At 38.1% G+C, this 24,710-nt stretch overlaps 1 protein-coding gene across 3 annotated transcripts in view; it reads right to left on the minus strand.

The window, feature by feature from the left end:
- Positions 1-24,710, minus strand: part of LOC149831012 (phospholipid-transporting ATPase 2-like) — a 160,628-nt gene that overhangs the window by 78,672 nt on the left and 57,246 nt on the right. For all 3 annotated transcript variants that reach the window (XM_090013608.1, XM_090013607.1, XM_090013606.1), the window contains exons 9-13: positions 14,899-14,996; positions 14,596-14,738; positions 12,342-12,438; positions 12,129-12,238; positions 11,865-12,029 (exon numbers count right to left, since the gene is read on the minus strand). In XM_090013608.1, coding sequence (XP_089869734.1) covers positions 11,865-12,029; positions 12,129-12,238; positions 12,342-12,438; positions 14,596-14,738; positions 14,899-14,996 — 613 coding nt within the window. The remainder of the gene's footprint in view (positions 1-11,864; positions 12,030-12,128; positions 12,239-12,341; positions 12,439-14,595; positions 14,739-14,898; positions 14,997-24,710) is intronic.

The following is a 24,710-nucleotide window of genomic DNA, read 5'->3' on the forward strand; positions in this document are numbered from 1 at the left end:
ATTAAGGCCGAAAGAACAAAAATATATATATTTATATACGTATAAGTATATAAGTATGCTTTTAGCTCAAGGACGCTGTTCCGCGATCCTTGTCCTTTATTTACGCACTTTCCTGCTTTCTGTGTTTAATTTGCCGCCGCACTTTGCGCCCAGGCTTTTATTTACGCATTTTCCTGCTTTCTGTCTTTAATTTGCCGCCGCGCTTTGCGCCCAGGCTATTACTTTCGTATTTCTTGCTTTCTGTCTTTAGCTCAAGGACGAGATTTCGCGATCCTTGTCCTTTGCTTTCGCATTACTTGTTCTATGTTTGCCGTCGCGCTTTGCGCCCAGGCTTTTGCTTTCGCATTTGCTACTTTCTGTCTTTAAAATTTGCAACCTCGATGGATGAAAAGAGTCCTTTTATATCAAACATACGGTTTTGCAAACAATGTTGGTTTTGAAGCATCACAGCAGGTCATCCTAAATCAAGCATTCAAAAGGAGTATTTCCTCTACTCTAGTTCACTTTTCTGTTATAGCTCGAGATTACCCAACATCCGAGACTCGAGCAAGCTTGTGAGCGTAATTTTCTCATGCGAAATTCGCATTTACCGTTTATCGTTATCAATGTCAAAATTGGTGTTGCATGTTGACACTACGATAACGAATGTGAGATTCGAGAAAATCACATGCCATAAGTTGGCACATGATATTGGGCATTTCAAGAAGTTTAGAACGATGACATTATATCTTTGCAAATTATGTTGTTGAGGCTCCTATTAAGGACCTAGAACCTTTCCTCGTAACGTGCTCATAGACATGCATGGCATGCGAGTAATACGATGGATGTTGAGACGGTCATTCGACCCGACCAGTGCTATGAGCACATTGGTAAACCACATTACAGATTGATTTATTATCGCCTTCACAGGTAAGATGCTCGATTGGGTCAAAAGACCAGAGCATGTAGAATGGGTCGTTGGTTAAGTAACCCTGACACACCCATTCGTTTTCTTGTTGTCTGTCAAGGGAGAGGATGGATTGGTACACACACTTCGATGGACAGGTTGTTAACAACCATTCTACGAGAAAAGACTCGGTGTCCCCAGTCATCGGAGTTAGGGGATGAGACTACCAGATATTATCCTAGGTGGTAGATCTTTTGGGCTTCCACAGAAATAGGATGCATCCGTAGCCACGAACGCCTTTGGGGAATCCTCTCTCGGCTAACGGTCGTCCCCTTAGGAACGGACTCAACTAGCTATTCGGGTTATTCAAAATACATAAAATAATAGACGCCCGAACTAGTCTCAGTTGTTTCTGTTAAATATGTATATGTAAAAGAATATATTTCTGTACTGTATTGTACCACTTGTACAGCATATTGTACTGTATTGTACTACTGTACTGTATTGTACTGTATTGTACAGCATACTGTACTGTATTGTACTGTATTGTACTGTATTGTACAGCATACTGTACTGTATTGTACTATTGTACTGTATTGTACCACTCGTACAACATATAAATATCAATGGAAAGGGGAGAAGACATCATTGCCGCCCAACATTTTTTTTCTCTCTTCCCTCTTACCTCTCTCTCTATCTCTTGCTACGATAGTAAGGTGACTCCCACATCTGATTTCTCACATGGTATCAGAGCCAAGGGCGTGGTAATCACGATCATCTGGAAGGCCCCTAAGGACCTTGACGTGCGTTTTTGGGCGTTCTCAAGGAAAGTGTTTTTTTTTTCATCTTTTCTCTGTTGTTTCTCTGTTGTTTCTCCGTTGAATCACTATATTTCGACGTCGTTTCTTCATTTCCTCATATCGTGCATCTTTTCCTTCTTACATATTCTGTTATCCCCAATTTTATCAACCCTAATTTCTGTTTTCCCCAAATTTGGGAACCCTCATTTCTCAAAAGTGCCTCTTTTCTCAAACTTCTTGTGATTTCTTATCTATTTCTTGCAATATAGTTGATAAATCGTACATTCTGCACGATTAACTAAAAAATCGTGATTTCCAAAACTCAAAAATTTCTGTCCGTACGGTTCTGTCCGTACAACCTACGAATTTCTGTCGTGCTGTTTGATTCATCTTTGATCTTCTTCCTTATGGATTCTAAAATCAGCCCCGGATTTCTTTCTCAACTTGTTTCTCACAAATTAACTCATGATAACTACTTACTTTGGAAACGCCAAATTCTGCCGTTTATCCGAAGTCATGGTCTTTCCGGGCATCTGGATGGGGGATCACCCGCCCCACCTATGACTATTACGCAAGAGGTAACTGGTAATGATGGGAAGGTGAGTTGCATTGCTATTCCAAATCCTGTGTATGATGTTTGGTTTCAGAAGGACCAATCTGTGGTTGCCTATTTGACTGCCACGTTATCTGATTGTATATTACAAACTATCTCTGACCATTTTACTGCTGCAGAACTATGGAGACATCTTGCTCACTCTTATTCACAGGTTTCTGAATCACGTACACTTCAACTGAAATGGCAGTTCCAATCTATGCGAAAGGGAACTAAGACCATTACTGAATTTCTAGGGGATATCAAAATTATCATTGATCAGTTGGCCGCTATTGGATATCCTATTTCTGACAGAGATGTTGTTCAGCAGGTATTGGGAAGCCTTGGGCCCCAATATCGTATGTTTTGCACTGCATTACAGGTTGCCTCTACACTTCCATGCTTTGAGGATTTACAGGCCAAACTCCTACAGTATGAAGTAAGTTTGACTCAAGATCATCTTATTGATGATCCTCATCCTGTCATGTTTACATCTGCGTCTACCTCATTTCGTCCACCTGCTGCTCATATGGGCCGTGGAGGACTCCTTCCTACTCCTACTGCTCCACCTGCCACTAGAGGTACCCGTGTCCCTACTTGCTTCCATTGCAACAAGCGTGGCCATGTGAAAGCAGATTGTTGGCACAACCCACAGAATCGCAACAAGGCAGGGAGGCCAGGACCAAGAGCTGGACAGATGAATGTTAGACAGTTTCAGGGGCAGCCGCAGGGAAATTTTTGAGCACATCAGGGTACTGATCAGGGACAGAGTGCAGGGTTGTCACATGATGTGCAACAAATTCTGATGACTGCATTTAACAACATGAATTTGCGTCAGAATGATGATGGAGTTTGGTATATTGATTCTGGAGCAGCCGCACATGTTACTTTTGATGCAGGTAAACTTTCCAACATGGTTCCTTATATTGGCACTGGCACTATTGTCACGGGAGATGGTTCCCACCACCCTATTTCTCATACTGGAAATGCATCTCTCTCTTTGTCACAATCTACACTACCATTGAAAAATGTCTTACTCACTCCTGCCATTGAGAAAAACATTTTATCTGTTTCTAAATTGGTTGATGAAACAAATTCATCCATGGAATTTACTCCGTCTTCTGTTTGTCTTAAGGACCTTCGAACCAAGAAGATGCTCGCTAAGGGTGAACGACGCGGAAACATGTACGTCTTCGAAGCAGCCCCCGGGACTTTGAAGACGTCATCTACCGTGTCTCCATCTTTTCCTGCTTATTTGAGTCAGTCTTTTTCTGTTATGCAATGTAATAAGCCAGTTTCTTGGCATCGTCGGTTAGGTCATTGTAGTCAAGGGTTCCTTGACAAATTGTCTTCTCAGGGTTTTATTCCCAAAGTCAAATTAGATCATAAGTGTCCTAGTTGTAATGTCTGCAAGAGTCATGTACTTCCCTTTCAAAGTATCAATAAAAGAGCTTCCAAGCCATTTGAAATTATTCACTCTGATGTTTGGGGCCCAGCTCCTGTTTCATCTCTATCTGGCTCTCGTTATTATGTGTTATTTCTTGACTCTTTCACTCGTTACACTTGGATTTACTTTATGAAATCTAAATCTGAAGTGTTCAAACTTTTCAAACAATTCCATGCTCTTGTTCAGAACCTTTTCAATTCAAATATCACTTATTTCCAGTGTGATGGTGGTGGAGAATACATATCTCATGATTTTAGTGAATATTTAAAGGACCATGGCATCACACGTAACTCCTCTTGTCCTTACACTCCACAACAGAATGGAGTAGCAGAACGTAAGCATCGGCATATTGTTGAAACCGCGTTAAGTATGATGCACAATATTGATATTTCTTTCTCTCTTTGGACTGAGGCCTTTCACACTGCAGTGCATATCATTAACAGGTTGCCTATGGAATTATTAGGAGATCAGTCTCATTATTTGCTTCACGGTTCTCACCCTTCTTATGATGATTTGCATGTTTTCGGATGCATTTGTTATGTCCATGTGGATCATTCTTTACGTAACAAGTTTCAGGACAGAGCAGTTCAGTGCAGATTTCTGGGATATGCCGATGGGTATAAAGGATATAGATGTTATGATCCTATTTTGGGTAAGATTAAGGTGTCTATAAATGTTGTTTTTGATGATGACCATTTCAGCACTTGTGATACTTCTCAGGTATATGAGCAAACTACTTATGATCCATGGCTTTGTGATACTTTGCTATATGACTATCAGAGATCCTGTTGTTGATGAACCAATTCAGTTTGAAGCAGACAACTCCATCATACAGGATGCACCTTCACGGTTTTCAGGTTTGGTTTATGCCCGTCGAGGAGCCCCTTCAACTCCATCTCACGAGGCTCCCCCTCTTCGACGATCCACACGTGAAAGGCATCCTATCCATCGTTGGGTTAGTTACAACAATTTTTCTCTTGACTTTCAGTTGTTTCTAACCAATGTGGCCAAAGAGAAAGAGCCGTCTACTTTCCATCAGGCAGCCCATTCTCGAGCTTGGGTTGAAGCTATGAACGAAGAAATGGCAGCACTTCATGAATGTCATACATGGGATATTGTTCCTCGACCTGTTGATAGAAATGTTGTTGGTTCCAAATGGGTTTACAAGATCAAGCGTAAACCAGATGGTAGCATTGAAAGATATAAAGCTCGCCTTGTTGCACGCGGATTCACACAACAATATGGGCAAGATTATGAGGAAACTTTTAGCCCTGTTGTCAAAATTGGCACCATTCGTGTGATCCTCACTTTGGCACTTCAGCATGGTTGGTCTCTTAGCCAGTTGGATGTCAAGAATGCGTTCCTACATGGGGACTTGAAGGAAGAGGTGTATATGGAGCAACCTCCTGGATATAGTGAACATGATGCGGCTACATGGGTTTGTAAATTGAGAAGGTCTCTTTATGGTTTAAAACAGGCATCTCGGTCTTGGTTTGAGAGTTTCTCCATGGAAATTCAGCAGCATGGCTTTTCTAAGAGTATACTTGATCATTCTTTATTTATGTATAAGAATGATCATGTTACTACTTGGGTTCTTATATATGTTGATGACATCATTATCACTGGGAGTGATGATGCACATATTGCCTTGGTCAAGTCTTTACTCATGGCCAAATTCAAGATGAAGGACTTAGGCCCATTGCGATACTTCTTGGGAGTTGAAGTCGATAGACAAGATGATCGACTCACTCTAAGTCAACACAAGTATACTCTTGACATTCTTCACACCACTGGTATGATTAATTGTAAACCTCTCAGCACCCCATCTGTCTTAAATCATAAGTTTAGTGCAAAAGAAGGCCAATTATATCATGATTCCACTTTATATCGCCGCATTGTTGGTATGTTGCAATATCTTACATTTACAAGACCTGACATTGCTTATGCTGTAAATCAAGCATCTCAGTTTATGCATGCTCCCACTGATTGTCATATGGAATGTATTAAGCGTATTCTCAGATATCTGAAAGGGACTATTGGAGATGGATTGCTCTATCACAAAGATGAAAGCTTCACTACAGGACACCGTTTACTTACATATTGTGATGCAGATTGGGGTGGGGACCCTGATGAGCGTAGGTCGGTTTCAGGATATTGTGTTTTTATTGGCCCAAATATTGTCACTTGGAGTAGTAAGAAACAAAAGGCCATTGCTAAATCCAGCACTGAGGCAGAGTACAGGGCAATGGCAGCAGGGACAGCTGATGTCACTTGGGTACGACATCTTCTTCAAGAGTTGAATGAACCTATCTCTTCCTCTCTGCTTTTATGTGATAATCAAAGTGCCATTAATATTTCTTTTAACCCTATTCATCATTGTCGCACGAAGCACATTGAGATTGATCAGCATTTTGTTAGACAAAAGATTGAAACAGAAGAAATTGAGGCTTCGTATGTCAGATCAGAAGACCAAGTAGCAGACATCTTCACCAAAGGATTGGTTAGTCATCAATTTTGGTTACTTAAGGGCAAGTTGAGCATGATTGAAGATCATCCTCAACTTGAGGGAGGCTGTTAAATATGTATATGTAAATGAATATATTTCTGTACTGTATTGTACCACTTGTACAGCATATTGTACTGTATTGTACTACTGTACTGTATTGTACTGTATTGTACAGCATACTGTACTGTATTGTACTATTGTACTGTATTGTACTGTATTGTACAGCATACTGTACTGTATTGTACTATTGTACTGTATTGTACCACTCGTACAACATATAAATATCAATGAAAAGGGGAGAAGACATCATTGCCGCCCAATATTTTTTTTCTCTCTTCCCTCTTACCTCTCTCTCTATCTCTTGCTACGATAGTAAGGTGACTCCCACATCTGATTTCTCACAGTTTCTACGAGTCGCGTCTGCGCGTACCCGCAGTCCAGTTAATCATGGAACATAAAGTAACTTGTAAACTCACTTGATGAATCATAGAATTGTGTTTTATGCTCAGTGATTTCAATTCATTATTAAATGTTTTGTTACATCATGCAGCATGTGCTAATTAGACTTTTACTTATGCTAATAAATTGCTCATGTTAGTTCAGTAACTGTTAGTTACTCGTCACACATAGTTAATTATTTGTGCTTCTTTCAGACTTTTCTGTCTACTTGTGCACCTATTAGTTTTTCACGAAACTAACCCATTTTATGGGTACAGGTGATGATTAGATGCTTAGCAGGTGATAGCACGATTGCGAGATGTCTTCAAGATCCACTGTTACCACTCGCAGCTCTTGTCCTGATCGTTTTGGGTTTTTGTTACGGATTTCTTAAGGAAATCCAAATTTTGTACAACTTAAAAACTATTTATAATACGAATGTTTTCATCTAGATATTTGCAAGTTATGCCTTTGTCTTTTTGCTCTTTTAGCTAACGTGCCCAAGATTGTCGACTTGCCCTCTTTTCTTTTAAAGAAATGCTTCCGCTGATTTTATAAATAAACTCTGAAACAAAAAGGATTTTCTGGCCTTTTAAACCATTTTCAAAAGGTATACAAGTTCGAAATTTTGGGGCGTTACAATTACCCCCTTGAGAAGAGGTTGAAGCGCTTCCACAATTTGAGGTAAAGAAAGAGCTCAATTGGAAGATGAACTTTGTTCCTTTTGGGGTTGGGATGTGGTAGTAATGGCTAGCAACTTCTTCCATTTTGGACAAATCGGTTTGATGTGTCTCGGTTCCTTACAAAAGTGCACACAATTTTGCTATAATCTCTGTTTCCGCCTTGCCCACTATTTTTCCTTGCTCCTTGATTTTGATTTTTGAAGTGGAGAGGTTTGTAGGTTCTCAAATTGTTTCCCGGTCTTGAAACGACATTAACACCTTCACCTTCTTCTTGGTTGGAAGGTGTAACAAGAACACGGGTTATTTTTGCTTATACCTATACGAGTTTCTTCCCCACTTAATTTAGTAATTGCATCTTCAAGAGAATGGTAAGTAAAGGCAAATAGAAGGGAGGATCGTATTTGTTCAAATTCGGGTCTAAGCCCATTTAGAAAGTTGAAAGAGCGATCATCTTCTAATTTTTTATACCTAAGCTCAATGGCTTCACCACTCCATTTGGGCTCAAGCATGGCAAGCTCATCCCAAATAGAGAACAACCCCGTGAAATACTCTCTAATAGTCATTTCGCCTTGTTGAAGAGTCAAGGCCCTTTTTTGAAGATAGTACTTGTGGGACAAGTCTCTTGAAGTGTACATTTTTTCAAGATATCGCCATGCTTGAGAGGCTTTTTTGAATTTGATAATGTTGGCATTGATTCTTATTTCAACAAATAAGAAGATCCATGATAGGATTTTAAAATCTCTCATTTGTCATTCCTCATGTTTCTTACTGTAGTCTTCAAGCGCTTTGATTCTCTCTTCACCTTCAAGAATCTTTATTTCTCCTCTTTCTACCAAAGTAATCATTGGTTCTGGTACCGGTATTGAGCCTTGGACATATCTCCAAAGCCCTTTACCCTTGATATGTACTTACATATTACCGGCCTAAATATGATAATTTGAGCCATTGAGTTTGAACCCAAGAGAGAAGTGAGTCTTTTTCTCCCATTTTGAGAAGAGAATATAGAGTGAAGAAGATCCTACCACAAGCGAGTCTTTAGAGCTTACTTGATGTGGTATAATTCTTTCAATATATATTGCAAGTAGTCTCCACGCCGAGGATCAAGAGAAAGGTAGGTGCACGTTGTTCAAGGCACATGATCTTCTTCAATAATCACCTTCTTCAATAATTCCCAACGGGTCTAATATCATGTGAAGAATCCTTGCAGACAATCAAGTTTTCAAATAACTTGATACTTCAAATACTCAAGACACAAAATAAATGCGCAGTGTTTATAAGCTTTACACCACAAAGAAGTGCAATAAATGCACAGTATTTATAAGCTTAAGGAGACAAAACTCCTTACTGTAATACATGTTTTCAATGGGCTCACATAGCCCTTATTTATAAGGCTTACCAACACTCAAAGAGTCGTTGAGCTATTTCCAACGGCTCTTATTAGAGACGTTGGGCATCAGCCCAACGACTCTCCTTTTAAATTGTGTACAACAGTCAGTGGCTGACTGTTGTACACTATACACAGTCAACTAACTGTGTACAGAAATATTACATAAAAAGAACAAAAATAAGAAAAATTAAAAAGGAGGAACTACAATCATATTAAAAAACGTGAATATGCGTAAAATGTAGAAATGACTAAAATACCCCTACAACTAATACAAGAAAGAAATATATATTTTATGTATATAAGTAGATGGATACATGTACATATATATATATATATGTATATGTATCTTCTTTTATGTATATAAAATATATATAGAAAATACATTGTCTTATGAATTACAATTTAACAGAGATATCCCGGCGAGGGAGGCTTCGACGAGGAGAGATACCGGTGAGAGGAGGCTTCGGCGTGGGATAGAGAGAGTGACATGGAGGAGAGAGAGATACGTAAAGGCGAGAAAGTGAGAGTTGGGGTCGAGGGAGGCTTACGCAGAGAGAGAGAGAGAGGTAGGGGGTCGGGGGCTCGGGTTTTGTTAAAAAGACCCCCCCCCCCGTGGGGTTTAAATAAGCTAATGGAGAGGTGGAATTCCGACTAGTATGTCAACATTCCACCCAAATTCGGGTTGGATCCGATCGGATCGAAACCTTTCTTTTTTTGGAAACCCCTTAAAATTTTATGGAGTTTACACTTCGCCTAGGCATCGCTTTAAACAACTAAGATAACCACAAAAGTGTTCTCTAAGGAAAACACAAATCCCACAAAGGAAAACACAAATCCCACAAAGGAAACCACAAAAGCGTTCCCTAAGGAACACACTCACAAATCCTACATAGGGGATACACACAATACGGCACATAATATAAAATATATATTTTATTCAATGAAACAAGTGTGCAAAAGCATTGCTTTACAAAGAGGAGAATACCCCTATTTATACACAATAGGGAGAGAGAGAGAGAGAGCATAACAAGTGGGAGAGACGCCTCAAGGTCAAATATGCTTGACTTATCCCCAATTATATATTAAATATATTTATATATGATAAACATATATAATATATATTACAAAATAGATATACATGTAGTGTGATACTATACCATATACACAAATATATATGTACAATTTAACTGAAGCAACAACTACTATCTCATAAGGGGACTGAACACTAACAGAATCTTGGTTTCTTCAGCTAACAACTCTACCAATGTCTGATCTAGCATAGGGAGGAAAGGGCTGTGAAGGATACTGCTGCAAACACTATCAAACTCGAGACGAAGCGCCATCAAAAAGTCAATGATCTGCTGCAGGTCCTTAGCCTCACCATCTCGATCTTTGAATTCTATGCACTCATCACACACTGTGCACTTGACTATGTCACAGGGATTCGGCCAACCAGGTGCCACACCCGCATCGACGCGATGCGGGTGCGGGTGCGGCACCCAGTGTGGTCAACCTGACCCTAGGTGCGGTCAATGCACCTAGGGTCATATTTGTCCAAATTTTAGACTTTAAAATATATATATATTGCCTGATTACATGGGCTTGAGCCTAAGGATTAGGGCAAAACTGTTTTGCCCTCTTTCATGTCTTCCGAGTTCTAACGCTGCTGAACTGCGAAACCCCGACGCCGGCAACGCTTGCTACCATCCGGCGAGCGCGAACTCAGTCTCCATCTCCAAGGTACGTTATTCTCTCTCATTCTCTCCTTCAATCTATCTCTCAATCCCTCTCTCTCTCTCTCAATCTCTCTCTCTCCACTCGTCTCAATCTCTCGGCTACCTCTCTCTCTCTCTATTTTTTTCCCCATTTTCATACTGTGTGCCTCTCTCTCTTTGTAGTCAATCTTTTCCCCCTTACTGTGTACCTCAGTCTCTCTCAATCTCGGCTAAACAAACCCATTTTTGAAAAAAAAATACCCATTTTAGGAAAAACTCAGTTCGGCTGGCTCGTTTTCTTAAAAATCTATCTATTACATAGTTTTTACATGTAAAAACTATGTAATATAAACATTATACTGTTTATACATAGATATATTATATTAATATGTTTGTTGGGACGTTGCAATTGTATGGCCTGTATGGGGGTCTGTCAAAAAAATTTGCTGCTTTAAGCAGCCATTTTGCAAAACATATAATTCATTTTTTTATATAGAATTTTTTATATTTTTTCCCTCCCGCACCCAAGTTTTTTTAAAGTGCCGCATGCTAAAGTATCTGTCAACTGCTGAAATCAAGAGTATAACACTTGAATAGAATAATGTCCTTGCCTCAATGCTTTTAGTTCTTACTCTCACTAACACCTTCTAGCCCAGTTTGATTGCTCATAAACTTATCTCAAGTACTCCAAGCATCCTTGGTTACCTCATACTTAATAAATATTAACTGCAATATTTTGTTCTACTGAGCCTAGGAGTCATGATTTCACCTTTGCATTATCCTTCTACTCTACAATGTCAGTATAAGGGTTAGCATATTCCTTTTTGGGCTGGAATTTGGTACTACCAAGATACCCAATATAACCAAAACTTTAACCACAATCGTCATGAATTCAGCCTGGTATGCAAAATTTGTCCCATCAAACTTGAGGGGTATGATTTGAATGGTTTCCTTCTTTTCCATTATTGCATGAATCGGACACAGAGTAGTGTCATTGTCTATACACAACATGGATATTTGTGTGCATTCAATAAATAGAACATAGCATGTCAATACGGCAGAAGCAGCATACCAAGAAAGTTGATTTACAGAAGCTCTTCACATATATAAAAGTGAAGTAAATATGCAAGACCGCAATGTCCAGTAACAAATAAGAGCATCTGCTAGCTTTTTGGTAAGCCCAACATAAGACTAGAAGCATTCAACCTGGTTCAATACAAGTCAGACAAAACAAGAACATGGGCCAGCAGTGGACATGGTTTGCTACAACAAAATTCTGAACATTCATAATATATCCAAATCAATGGTAGGACTGCCTTAAGTAGTTAAATACAGGAAATAAGCATAATTTCATTTCTTAGCAATTGCAATTTAAAGATTACTAACACCAATGTGTGTAATGGAGTATACCGGAATGTGCATATGGAAGAATTGCTTCATCTGCCCCTTTCGACAAAAGCACTATCTTCCCACTCTGACAATCCTTGGCCACTACTGACATTCTTTTCCTATCGGAAGTAAACTCAAGAGTGTCCAATATCTCATATTGAATAACTGAAGCATTGAAATTGATCTCTGCAGGCCAGGCACCCAGCAGCAACAAGTAATTATCAGCCAAATCCTCAGAAACAAGAAAAATAATGCAATCAATGTCACCCAGGTGTTAATTCATACGGAGCATATTTCCAGTTCTACTGAAGAGAACCATTTGCAACTGAGCAGCAGCATGAACAAGAGCCTCCTCATCCTGTGATTGGGCCTTGTAAGACACAGATCCATCATTGCTGAAATCATTCAAATGAGTTCAATGAGAACAAAAAGCCATTTGGATAATTAATAGCTCCAACCATCAGAAACGTCAATAAGCCAAGAAGCTTATGCAAGCACCTTTTGAGAGGTATAACAGTATTACATGCAGTCATAACCAGAAGGAATCTGATAACATCGGGATTATTGCTATCAATGGCATGCAACAGCTCAACATCTGACAAAAAGAAACAACACTTTTAACAGTAATAATAGCAATAAAATAGAATACAATGATAGTCATCAATTTATAATGTGAAAACAAAAAAGGAAACAGGAGGTAAAACTGAACACGTGTTTCAAGCACAAAAGCAAAACTAGGTTTCAAACATCACTTCAAGATGGAAAAATGAAAGAAACACAACAAAAAGATAAACGGTACTACTAAAAGTCTAAAACCAAAGTATCTGATTAGTAATTGATATTTTGATGCTGTGAAATTGGAAAATAAAATTGTTTAGCATGAGCAAGAATGTTGTGAAGCCATTTCATGGATTTCGTGGATGCCACTTCAATGTTATGCTCAAATACACGTTGATCAACCCTGGTAAGAATCCTTGTTTTGTATTATAAAAATGAAGACCCCTGATTCATCTTCACTAGATAAACCATTCCCATGGACTGGATGAAGAACTAATATATGTATTTCTTTATTCTACAAATAGAGAAAAAATTACCATTACCATCATCAGGAAGGCTCCTCCCAACATCCTATGATGTTGAAACAATTATGGAGCCAGAGCTGGATTAGTGGTTAATTAACAGCTGGAAGTCGAGGACCACGCTATAAAATCTAAATTTTTTATTCTTTTTGAGAAAGTATAACATATGAGGGTAATTATAAACTTAGGATCCAAAAGTCCCGGGTGGAGACAAGAACATAGAACACGTCTATTTCTTGCATAACCAAATGATTAGTTGTATAATTGATGGCCGAAAATATTCTTTGCATGACCAGATACCCTACAAAACCAGCAGCTCCATTTTTTCTTTAAAGCTGAAAAGGCATAATCAGGAATAACTCAGTTACTGCACATTCAAGTGCAAGTTCTTGTTGAATACTGGTACTGTTGCTAACTGCAAGACTGCACACCACCTGCTTGTTAGAAACCCTTGGTCTATCAGTCTACCAATTGGGTTGACCAATCCCCCCTGACCCTCGTACATCCCTCAAAGCATGATTATAGTGATTTTTTGCCTTCTCAACCATTTATTGGTAATAAACACAATGGTTTATCATTCTAAGCCCTCAGATTACACCTATCGTGAAGAAGATTTTGATGATGAAACCAATGATTCAGAAACTGGACAACTTAGTTTTCATGATCATTGTTACAAATTAATTTGCATTAGACTTTGTATTTTGACACAAAGTATGACTTTATGGTTTGTGAAAACTTGACAATTTCATTTGTTGGATTGAATTTTTTTCCTTTTACCACTCAAATGATGCAGTATAAATTTGACCATATTTAATGGATCTTGTTTCTCATCCTCAATTCTTGGAAATTGATTTTTTACTCAGAGAGACAAAAAAAATGTGATTAGTGGGGAAGTGCAATGCATGCATTTATTGCATGCGCCTACTAAGGACCTTTTGGCCATAAACTGATAAATGACCTTACAGAACTATGAAAATAGGAATGATTGCTAATGGAGAAAAACAGGTGACATGAACAATTACAAAGTTAGACCAAAGTATTTCTTGTTAGACCATACAAACAATGTTATCGTTTTCAAGTACCAACACCAAAAAAGGCAGAAACAGTATTCTCTTCTCTCTGAATCTAGCTGGAATTTATGCTGAATTACTATTTATATGATAGGTGACCCATAAAGTAATCTCTTCCATTGTTCAGAATTCATCAATTATTAAATCTTAACCTATGTTGCACCGACTTTTCTAACATGGCACCGCACCCGCGTCGCACCCGCACCCGCACCCGAGCGGGTGCAACACTTGGACACAGCTTCCTTTGTGTTAGGTGAACTCAACCACACTGAGGTCCATTTCTATCCAAAAGTAGATTCAGTTAACCCTGATCAAGTCCATTTTTATCTATATTATATATATAAATACATAAATGCACACAAATACATGTAATGTTAACTTAAAACTGTTAAAAATTATATATATAGCCTCCCCGCACCCAAGTTTTTTTAAAGCGTCCGTTGCTGCATCCGCACCTGCACCTGCACCTATGTGACATAGATCTTAACCAGGCATGCACCGGACACCCATAACAAACTGATGCAAATCTGCATGTACAAACTAATATTCTCAATCATGCATATGCTTGGAAAAACAAGAAAAGTGAAAACAAGAGGATTCTACCTTTCAAGGCATCTCCATTTCCATTTCCATAAAAGACACCATCTATGCAACATCTTCTAAACACCATTTTATTTTCTGTTAGAGTCCCAGTTTTGTCCGTCAAAATGTATTCAACTTGTCCCAAATCCTCACTTATCCCTGTACTACATATAGCAATCAGAATCAATCTCAAGAACTTATCTTCAAAGGGACAGGAAAAAGGAAAAGCACTTACCTGAACATGAAAAAATACAAGTGCAAAAAATCATAAACTCATAGCATTTGATTAACTTAACCGAAGTTGATAACATTTTATTAACTTACTTTGTTGCATGAGCAGGAGTATCGGTTTCATGATCATACATCTCCTCATCCCAGTCAATGAACTTGGCATATAAACTCTTTACAAGATCTAGTGAAACCTTCAGGACAGCAAAATGTGAGACTTCAGTAAGGTACAAATGTACAATCTAATTGAATTTGACATGACAGAAGCATGAGAGATGTCTGATGAAAAGATCATGTGAATCCTGGTAAACATAATACGAACTAGAAATATGGCAGTAAAGATTAAGATGCAAACAATAGTGAATAGTGAAGCAACGCATCAAAGAAAGTAATAATCCCTATAGGCCCATATCACTGCCGCACACATCATGTTTAAAATCACATACCAAAGCATACAAACATTTGTCTTCCAGCATGATGCTTACTGGGACAAGGTTCAGCCTTATAAATATATAGACTGCAACTTTATAACCAATGTCAAATGGACATAGACACAGGCATAAGATATGACAAGAAACATGAACCGGATACTTTTGTGAAAAGTAGGACACAGGAACTTGTTTATGCAGTTAATTATTTAATTATGATTGCATGTCAACTCTACATAAGATCTGACATGATCTGGGTATATTGCAGTACTTGAAAAACACTGTTCTGATTAGGGGTGTAACCAGGTCGGGTTCGAATCTGGTTTGAAAGTAAGACCCAAACCAGACCCGATCTCATTCGGGTTCAGGTTTGGTTACAGAAAAAAACTGTTGACCCACATGGGTTAATGGGTTCGGGTGTACATCCGGTCGGGTATAACCGGGTCGGGTCTTCAGTAGACCCATTTTGATTCAGGTCGGGTTTGGGTATGGCTGAAAAATGTAGACCCATATAGGTTAATGGGTTCGGGTCATAATGGGTCGGGTTTCAATTCAGGTCTTGATATGATCGGTGTTCTAGACCTAATTACCCGCCTATAAAAAATATGCAAATTAATGGAATCAACTGTTTATTAAGAAAATTATATGCTGACAAAATAAAAGCATCATAACCATTCTAAATAATGTCAAAATCTGAATATAAAAAGAATATATCGATGCCAACCAAAAAATTTAAGTTGAAACAAAAAAACCAATGATATATCATATTCAAAATGTAACACATTCAATGAGGAGTTCTTGAGTATCATTCTAGGATTCATTTCAATCTCACAATTTCCATGACAAAAGGGAAATAGGAAGTATATGCAAAAATGAATTAAGGTTTAGATTACTAAAATGCAATGCATATTAATTATAAGTTTATCTACATCTTTAAATGTTTACTTGAATATATAATATTTACCAATTACAAACTTTCAGATGGATCAGGTAATGTGGTCAAGTCGGGTATGGTCAGTTCGGGCTCAGGTTCGGGCTCAGGTTCGGGTTCGGGTTCGGGTTCGGGTTCGGGTTCAGGTTCAGGTTCGGGTTCGGGTTCGGGTATAATCGGTACGGGTACAAAGCAGGTTCGGTTACATAATCAGGTCGGTTCAATTTTAAAAAATGGAGAATGATTTGGGTTTGGGTACATAATCAGGTAGGTCCGTTCGGGTTTGGGTCTTCATTTACAATACCTAAGACCCGACCTGTTTTCACTACAGGTCTATATTTTGGACCCAACCCAAACCCACTGGTCCACCAATATCGGTTCAGGTCAGGTATAATCAGTTCGGGACATCGGGTCGGGTCAGGTATACCCGACCCAATTACACCCCTAGTTCTGATAAAAGGGAGTAGTTGATAATGGATGTATTGCACAACAATTATACTAATAATGGGATGTATCATACTGCTACATTCCACAAATTGTTTGCTTGCATAAACATTTATTAACCTCCCAGCTTTCCTCGTCATATTTGAAATAGACAAACACTTGTCAATATCCTTAGGAGTTCAATGTTGTGAGGAACACATGACACCAAAAAGATATTCACTTTCCTACTCTCAAACTCCCTTAGCTGTCACATAGGCGATCTTACTGTCCCTTATAATCTCGACAACATTTCACAGTCCAATTTCCTCTATCAAAAAACAAGAACTAGACTAAATTGCACCTGTTTTAGGTTTGCAAACACAGCACCCTTCAGCTATCTCCCTAATAGGGTGTTATTGATGTTAACATATTGTACCTAATATATATATATATATAAACTGATGGGTATTTCAGTCAATTTCATTTGTAATAGGGATCAGCCCACTAGGGGCTGATTTGTAATATCTTTATTTCTATTGTTATTTTTGCTTTTATTGGTATTTGTATCATGTGACTGATAGGGACAGCCCTGGTCCATAAGTGACCACTATTGTATTGGCATCTCATTGAAGCCTTCGTGGTACTCTTGAGATTTTGTCAGTCTGGTATCAGTCATCGGTTAAGGAAGACGTGAAAGTGTGTATCGTGTGATCATGGGCTCGTGGTGTTCAAAGAGTACTTTACTTTCATTCTATTTCCTTTTTTTATTTTCTCTCTTTCTGTCTCTTGTTTGTAAAAATGAAGGATGATTGAAAAGTTGTCATCTTCATTCCCATGAGACTCAATGATAGAAACTATGTGATGTAGTCATCCATAGTAAAACACAAAATATGAAAAAAGGGTCTATGGGGTTTGTTTGATGGCACCGAAAGAGAACCTAATATTATGAAAATCCCACACAGTATCGTAGCATAGTGGGTATGTTATAATACCTCACTTTTACTCGCCCTGATAGTTTACTCTATGAATCAAGTATCTCAGTTTATGCATGCACCATGAGAAGGGCATATGGAAGCGGTTAAACGGATACTTCGATATCTGAAGGGAACGGTTGAGGATGGCCTTTTATATAAGAGAAAGACCAATGGGCAAAATGCACATGAGATCATTGTTTATTCTTATGCGAACTGGGCGGGAGATCCAGATGAACGCAGATCAGTATCCAGCTATTGTGTGTTTGTTGGGATGAATTTGGTTTCTTGGAGTAGTAAGAAACAAAAGGTTGTTGCCAGATCCAGTACAGAGGCTGAATACAGGTCAATGGCAGCCGCCACTACTGAAGCTACTTGGATTAGACATTTACTGACAGACGTAGGAGAATCGATCTCTCGATCACTTCTTTTGTGTGACAACCAGAGTGCCAGTAGTATGTCTTTTAATCCAATCCATCACAGTCGTGCCAAACATATTGAAATAGATCAGCATTTTGTGAGACAAAATGTAGAAGAGAAAGAGATTGAGCCCGAATTTGTACGAACTACAGAGCAAGTGGCGGATATATTTACAAAAGAACTGACAAAAGATAGATTTTGGATGTTAAAAGGCAAGTTGTTCATAGTTCAAGACCATGCACAACTTGAGGGAGGGTGAAAAGAAGTGTATCTATTGTTACGGGTCACGGGTCAGGAGATCCAGACTCGTGATCATTGCCATTTCATTAATGGCACTGTGTAATTTATTCTCTTGTAATAAGGGTATTTTAGTACCCTAATCTTTGTATTAGTATGTTATTATAAAGGGATTAGAATAGCAGCCGACCCACACAATTTTGGGCATCGGTTTCTCTCTCTCTCTCTCTCTCTCTCTCTCTCTCTCTCTCTCTCTCTCTCTCTCTCTCTCTCTCTTTCTCTCTCTCTCTGCTTTCACGCGTGGAAGAATTCGAGCATTGCAAATCTTTCAATGCTTACCAAGATCGAAAATGGTAAAGTAGCACTTCAAGGAAAAGAAATGTCTAAAGTTGATGTTGAATATAAAAGAAGATAGAAAGAATGGAGGATGGGTCATTCCAAGATTATTGGATGTGTCATCAATAGTGTTGACATCAAGAAGCGCTCAAGGTTGGCAAAATATGATTTTACTAGTAATGCATGGAAGTATCTTAAGGATATGTATCGTCTAAAAGACAGCGCATGTATGTAATGTGTAAACTAAAGTTAGAACTATGACCCAAGGAGAAATGAGCATTAGAGAATATTATAATGTTTTTTTCTCTTTTTGGGGATGAATTGACTCCTTTAGAGCCTAAGTGGCATTGCCCTCAAAACATAGAACTCCATGAAAATTAACTCAAAACAGAGCATTTCTACCAATTTGTTAATGGGCTTATACCCAAATTTGAAGGGAACAAATGAGCACTCCATCATAAAGGAGGTGTTCCCACCATAGCTGAAACTCGAGAAGAATTAACTATGAAAGAGAATAGATTGAAGAAACTCTCTTCTACCAAAGATGATGAATCGTTGTTTGATGTGTCAAGGCCCGAAAATCACACAAGAACTTATAAACCTCCTCACTTTCGAAGAAGCTCGAATGACTATAGAAGAAGCTCAAATGACTATGTAATGAATTCAAATGACTATGAATACAAGAAGAGCAGTAAATTAATATGCCACATTTGCAATGAGCCGGGTCACATTAAGTCATATTGCCCAAAGAGAAGAAGAGAAGATCAAAGAGATAAAAAAGAAAGTTGCCTTTACGGGGTCATCTAGCGAAAAGGGTGGTATACATGAAAGCTCCAAAAATGTGTCACTTTCTCAATCCATGGAAATCCTTCAACCACTACTCAAGGCTCATGCCTCTTCTCTTTCCGGTGTAGCTATCTCTACATGCATGGACCCCGATAAGACTTCTTGGGTTCTTCATTTCGATGGTTCTTTTCATATGACTCCTAATGAGTTCATACTATCTAAATGTTACATTAACTCTAATGATTCTTATGTTTCAACCACTGATGGAACCTATTTAAAAATCCAAAGCTTTGGTACTTTTAAAAATTCTTTTAAAAATAGCCAAAAAAATTATGTTTCAAACATTAAAGTAGTACCTAAACTAAATCTAAATATTTTATCGGTTTCTCAAATCACCGACCATGGATGTAGTCACTTTCTCAGCTAGTAGTTGCGTAGTGCAGGATCTCTGGTCAGAGAAGCCGATCGGGCGAGGCCATAGAAGAGGTCACCTCTACTACGTAAAAAACTTAGAACTTTTCAATCAAGCTTTTTGCAATTTTGTTGAAAAGAAAAACATTGAAAAGTGGAATAGCAGATTAAGACATCCAAGCATGTCAAAATTATATGTATTTCCCTTTCTTGAAGATTGAATTCAAGTAGAAATGAAATATTTACCTTTTGGACCTAGTCATTTTGTTTCTAAAGAACCATTTGAGTTAATACATTTGGACTTAGGTGGGTCTACAAAGTTAAAACCAAAGGAAAGAAAGTCATAGGATGTAAGTGGGTCTACAAAGTTAAAACCAAGAGTGATGGAACCTTAGAAAGATATAAAGCTAGACTTGTAGCTAAAGGATATAGTCAAGAGTACGGTATAGACTATGAAGAAACCTTTGCTCCCGCTGCTCATAATGACTACTGTTAGAACTCTCATCTTTATAGCTTCAATTAACAAATAGCTTATTTTTCAAATGAATGTTAGAAATGTCTTTTTAAATGATAACTTAAATGAGGAAGTTTATATGGAATCACCTTTAGGTTTAGAATTGGCACATGGAACAAATATTCGTTTAAGGAAAGCCTTATATGGCCTAAAACAAGCCCCTAAGGCTTGGTATGATCGATTCAACATTGTGATAATTCAACTAGGCTTTAAGTCTTGTTATATTGACACTATTATTGATTAAGTCTTCTAATGCAGGTATAGTTATTTTGTTGTTCTATGTAGATGACATGATTATCACAGAAGGTGACAAAAAGGGAGTTAACCATATCAAAGATGTTTTCAAATCTAACTTTAATATGGCAGATCTTGATTTTTTACATGGTATTGAAGTTGCATATTCCCCTCGTGGTTATTTTTTGTCTCAGACTAAGTACATTGTCGAAATAATAAAGTGATACAGGCTCTTTGATGAGAAAAAAAGTTGATACTCCAGAGGTCATCAATGCAAAGTTGAAGAAAGATGATGAAGAACCTCTTAAAGACCCAACTCCATGTAGACAAATGAGTGAAACTCTATCTTATTTCTCTATTACTTGTCCTGATATTGCTCATGTTATTTATTCTGTTAGTTAATTTTAGCATACTCCTACCATAGTATATATGAGTGTTGTAATGAGGATTATTAGATATTATTAGAAACTCTATAAATTATGGTTTGTTTCTTTCATCTACTTTCTCGTTAGAAGTTATTGCATATTCAGATTCTGATTGGGGGAGAGATGTGAATGATAGATAACCAACCACTGGTTCTTATGTTTTTTTAGGTGATTCTTTGATTTCATGGAGATGCAAGAAACAGCAGAAAGTGTGTCTTTCTTCCACAAAAGCAGAGTCATGTTTCATAATAACAACTACTTCTGAATTAGTATGGTTAAGACAATTATTAAAAGACTTAGGAGTTCATATTGCAGAACCCTCAAGATTGTGTTGTGACAAAATGAGCACAGTATACATAGCGAATAATCATACATTCCATGAATCAACCAAGCACATTGAAATGGATTGCCACTACATTCATGGAGAATTTTTGAAGAAGACCATCATGTTGTCATATGTACCATCTGAGTATCAATTGGCGAATTTCTTTACCAAAGCGCTCTCGTCACCCAGATTTCACTTCCTCGACAAGTTTTCGATTTTTGCACCGTGAGTTTGAGGGGGGTGCTAAAATATTGTACCCCAATATATATATATATATATATATATATATATATATATATATATATATATATATATATATATATATATATATATATATATATATATATAATTGGAATACCCATCAGGGGTATTTCAGTCATTTCCTTTTGTAATAAGGATCAGCCCACTAGGGGCTGAATTGTAATATCATTATTTTTATTTTTACTTTTATTGGTATTTGAATCATGTGACTGATTGGGACAGCCCAACTAGTCGTTGAGCTAGTCCCAAGAGTCATATTTATGACCGTTAGGGGCTAGCCCAACTACTAGTTGGGCTGCCCCTTTGCCCTTTGTTGTGCTTATAAATAGGGATTTCCCTATTGTATATCTTAATGCTTTTATAAGCATTTGTTAATGAAAGATCTCTTATATTTTTACTTGAAACTCTCTTTGTGAGTTGTTGGTGTATATCTCTATTGTGAGAATTTTTTGGGTCCATAGGTGGCCACTATTGTATTGGTATCTCATTGTAGCCTTGATGGCATTTTTTTGAGATTTTGTTGGTCTCATTACATTTGACCTAACTTTTGGTCTCACATGGACATAGTGGCATGGTGTAAAAGGCCACATTGGTTTTATTTCTTCATGATATTTGACCATGTGATGCATGTGACACACAAACAGCTACAATTTGAAAAGGGGGGATTTTGAAACACCAAAGATTTAATCAAGTCAAATAGCAAATTATTTAATAGCATCAAAAAGGAGAAAATTAAGATTATCTTCCTTGCTTCCTAAATATTTCAAGAACCCGTTAGTTATCTTGTTGCCTGGCATATTACATGAACTTGATGAAGAATATCTACTCCCTTGCCCACTTGCTTTGCTAGAAAGGTATGCTTTTCATTTCACTTTTGGGAGAACTTATCTAGCTCATAGCTTACTGAATTCCTCCTCTTTCACATGATGTAGATTACAACTACCTATCTTGATGTCCTTCCATAATACATGTTTGAGAAGATAAAGAAACTAACTTCCCTTCACCATCTAAACTAGAATATTTCCTAAGCAGCCATTCCCATCTTCTGATTGAAAAACAGAATCGGTTTTTGGACTGGATTTTATTGGAGCCAGATCCAGACCCGTGTGTGTTATGCGCCAGCCACTTAATAATGTCTTTGTTGTAATTTCTATTTTCTGTTGCAGGGTGGTTTAGTACCCTAAATTATTGTAAACACAAATATATGTTAATGAAATCAGATCTGCAGCCTACGATTGCTGCTGTGGGTATACAGTTGATATCAGCCCTTCCCATCGTGGCTTCCTCTATTCACTGCAACAGATCCTGGTGATTCAAGAATTAACATGGTATCAGAGACTTTTGATCTCCAAGTCAAGATTCATTTTCTCTTTTACCGAATCAGTCTCTAAACAAAATCTGTTCCACTCTTCGAATCTGAATCGCCTTCTTCTTCTGCTGAGATTTATTTCTGCGTGAAATCAGTTTTTTTTTTATAACACGTCTGTGATATGGTAAAATCAGATCATCGACTTCTAGTTATTGCGCTTTTGTCTTTCTCTGCTGAACATTAAAACTGAATATTGTCTCTCTATTTTTTTTTAAGAGTTAACGTTCTCCTCTCTCTCAAATCTATCGTTGGTGTCGTTCATCTCTTGTGGATCAGATCTGTAAGTAACGGATCTGAATATCTCATCTCCCTCTCCTTTTCAAAGTATCAGCCGATTTCAGCCTAGTATTCCCCATACACGTGCTTGAGTTTTTGGCGAAATTTCTTTTCTACTGTGTACTGCATTTCTATATCTGTTTTGCACGCTATTCAAGGCTGAAGTATATATCTATATTAGGAGGAAATTTGTTCTTTGCAAAAAAAAATATTGGTTGACTGTAGGGTCTGAACATGACTGTTGGCAGTTGGTTTCAGATCTGATCCTCTTGACACTTGTTGACCCTAGATCCTAGCCTGTCAAAAAAAAAAAAGAGGGTGAAGGAAGGCACGGCTTACACCTCGTGATTGATCTTATTCACGCCTCAGCCTTGAATTGTGTGTGTCTTGCAGTTTCTTTATTCTTGTGTTATGGATTCATTTTCGTTCTTCCCATCTCATTTGGATCTTTTCTCAAGCTTTCTTAATCAACTTGTTTGCGAAAAATTAAACACCTCAAATTTCTTGACTTGAAAGAGACAGATTATTTCTTTTATAAGGAGTCAAGGTCTCCTTGGTCATCTGGATAGAACTACTCCATTCTCGCCAGAATTTGTTGCACGTGAAAGAAAGGATGACAAAGAGGCGATCTCAACTGTGTATGTCAAAAATCCAGAGTTTGAGACTTGGGAAAAGGCCTACATCACTTCAACTCTGTCGCAGGAGGTGCTCATAGCCATACCTGATGATTGTTCAACCAGCCAGCTTTGGAATAGATTATTTCAGACATATTCTCAGGTCTCGCAGGCGAGAATGGTTTTTCCGAAGCGAGAGTTTCAGTTGCTCAGAAAGGACAATATGACCATCATGGAATATTTGAACAAGATGAAGACTATCATAGACCAGCTTGCCATTATGGGGTGCAACGTAAGTGACACAGATATGGTCCAGCAGACTCTGAGTGGGCTAGGGCCTGATTACTTCTCTACTGTGCTTGTCTGTCCTCCTTACTTTTGAAGAGTTACGTGCCAAGTCGATACAGTAAGAAATGACTCTGAAGGGTTTTTCTGAGGAGTCACAGTCTCATACAAATACTCGGGAGGTCCTTGCTACAGAAATGTCATATGGGTGAGGACCAGGAGGTTTTGGGTTTCGTGGAAGAAGAGGACAAGGTGGACGTGGACTGCTGCCTACACCAAATACGTTGCCAAATGCGCAATGGCAAAAGAGAGTACCCACTTGTTATCTTTGTAATAAAAGAGGACATATTAAGGCAAATTGTTGGTTTAATCCTCATAATAAAGGAAAGTCTCCACTAGAAGATGTCAAGAGAGAGTCTGGTAGTGCCAAGACTAATGATGAAATCAGAGAGTTACTGTTATTTGCATTGGCAAGATTGAATCTGAAGCAGAGTGATCAGGGGACTTGGTACGTTAACTCCGATGCGGAAACCCATGTGACTAGTGATGCTGGTAAGATTCTTAATCCTATCCCTTATTTTGGTAAAAGTAGCATCGTCAATGGAGACGGAACTCATCACCTTGTCTCTCATATTGGAAACTCTATTGTTCCTATGTCAACC

Source organism: Nuphar pumila, chromosome 7 (genome assembly GCF_984573655.1).
Source record: "Nuphar pumila chromosome 7, dmNupPumi1.hap1.1, whole genome shotgun sequence".
NCBI classification, from domain to species: Eukaryota; Viridiplantae; Streptophyta; class Magnoliopsida; order Nymphaeales; family Nymphaeaceae; genus Nuphar; species Nuphar pumila.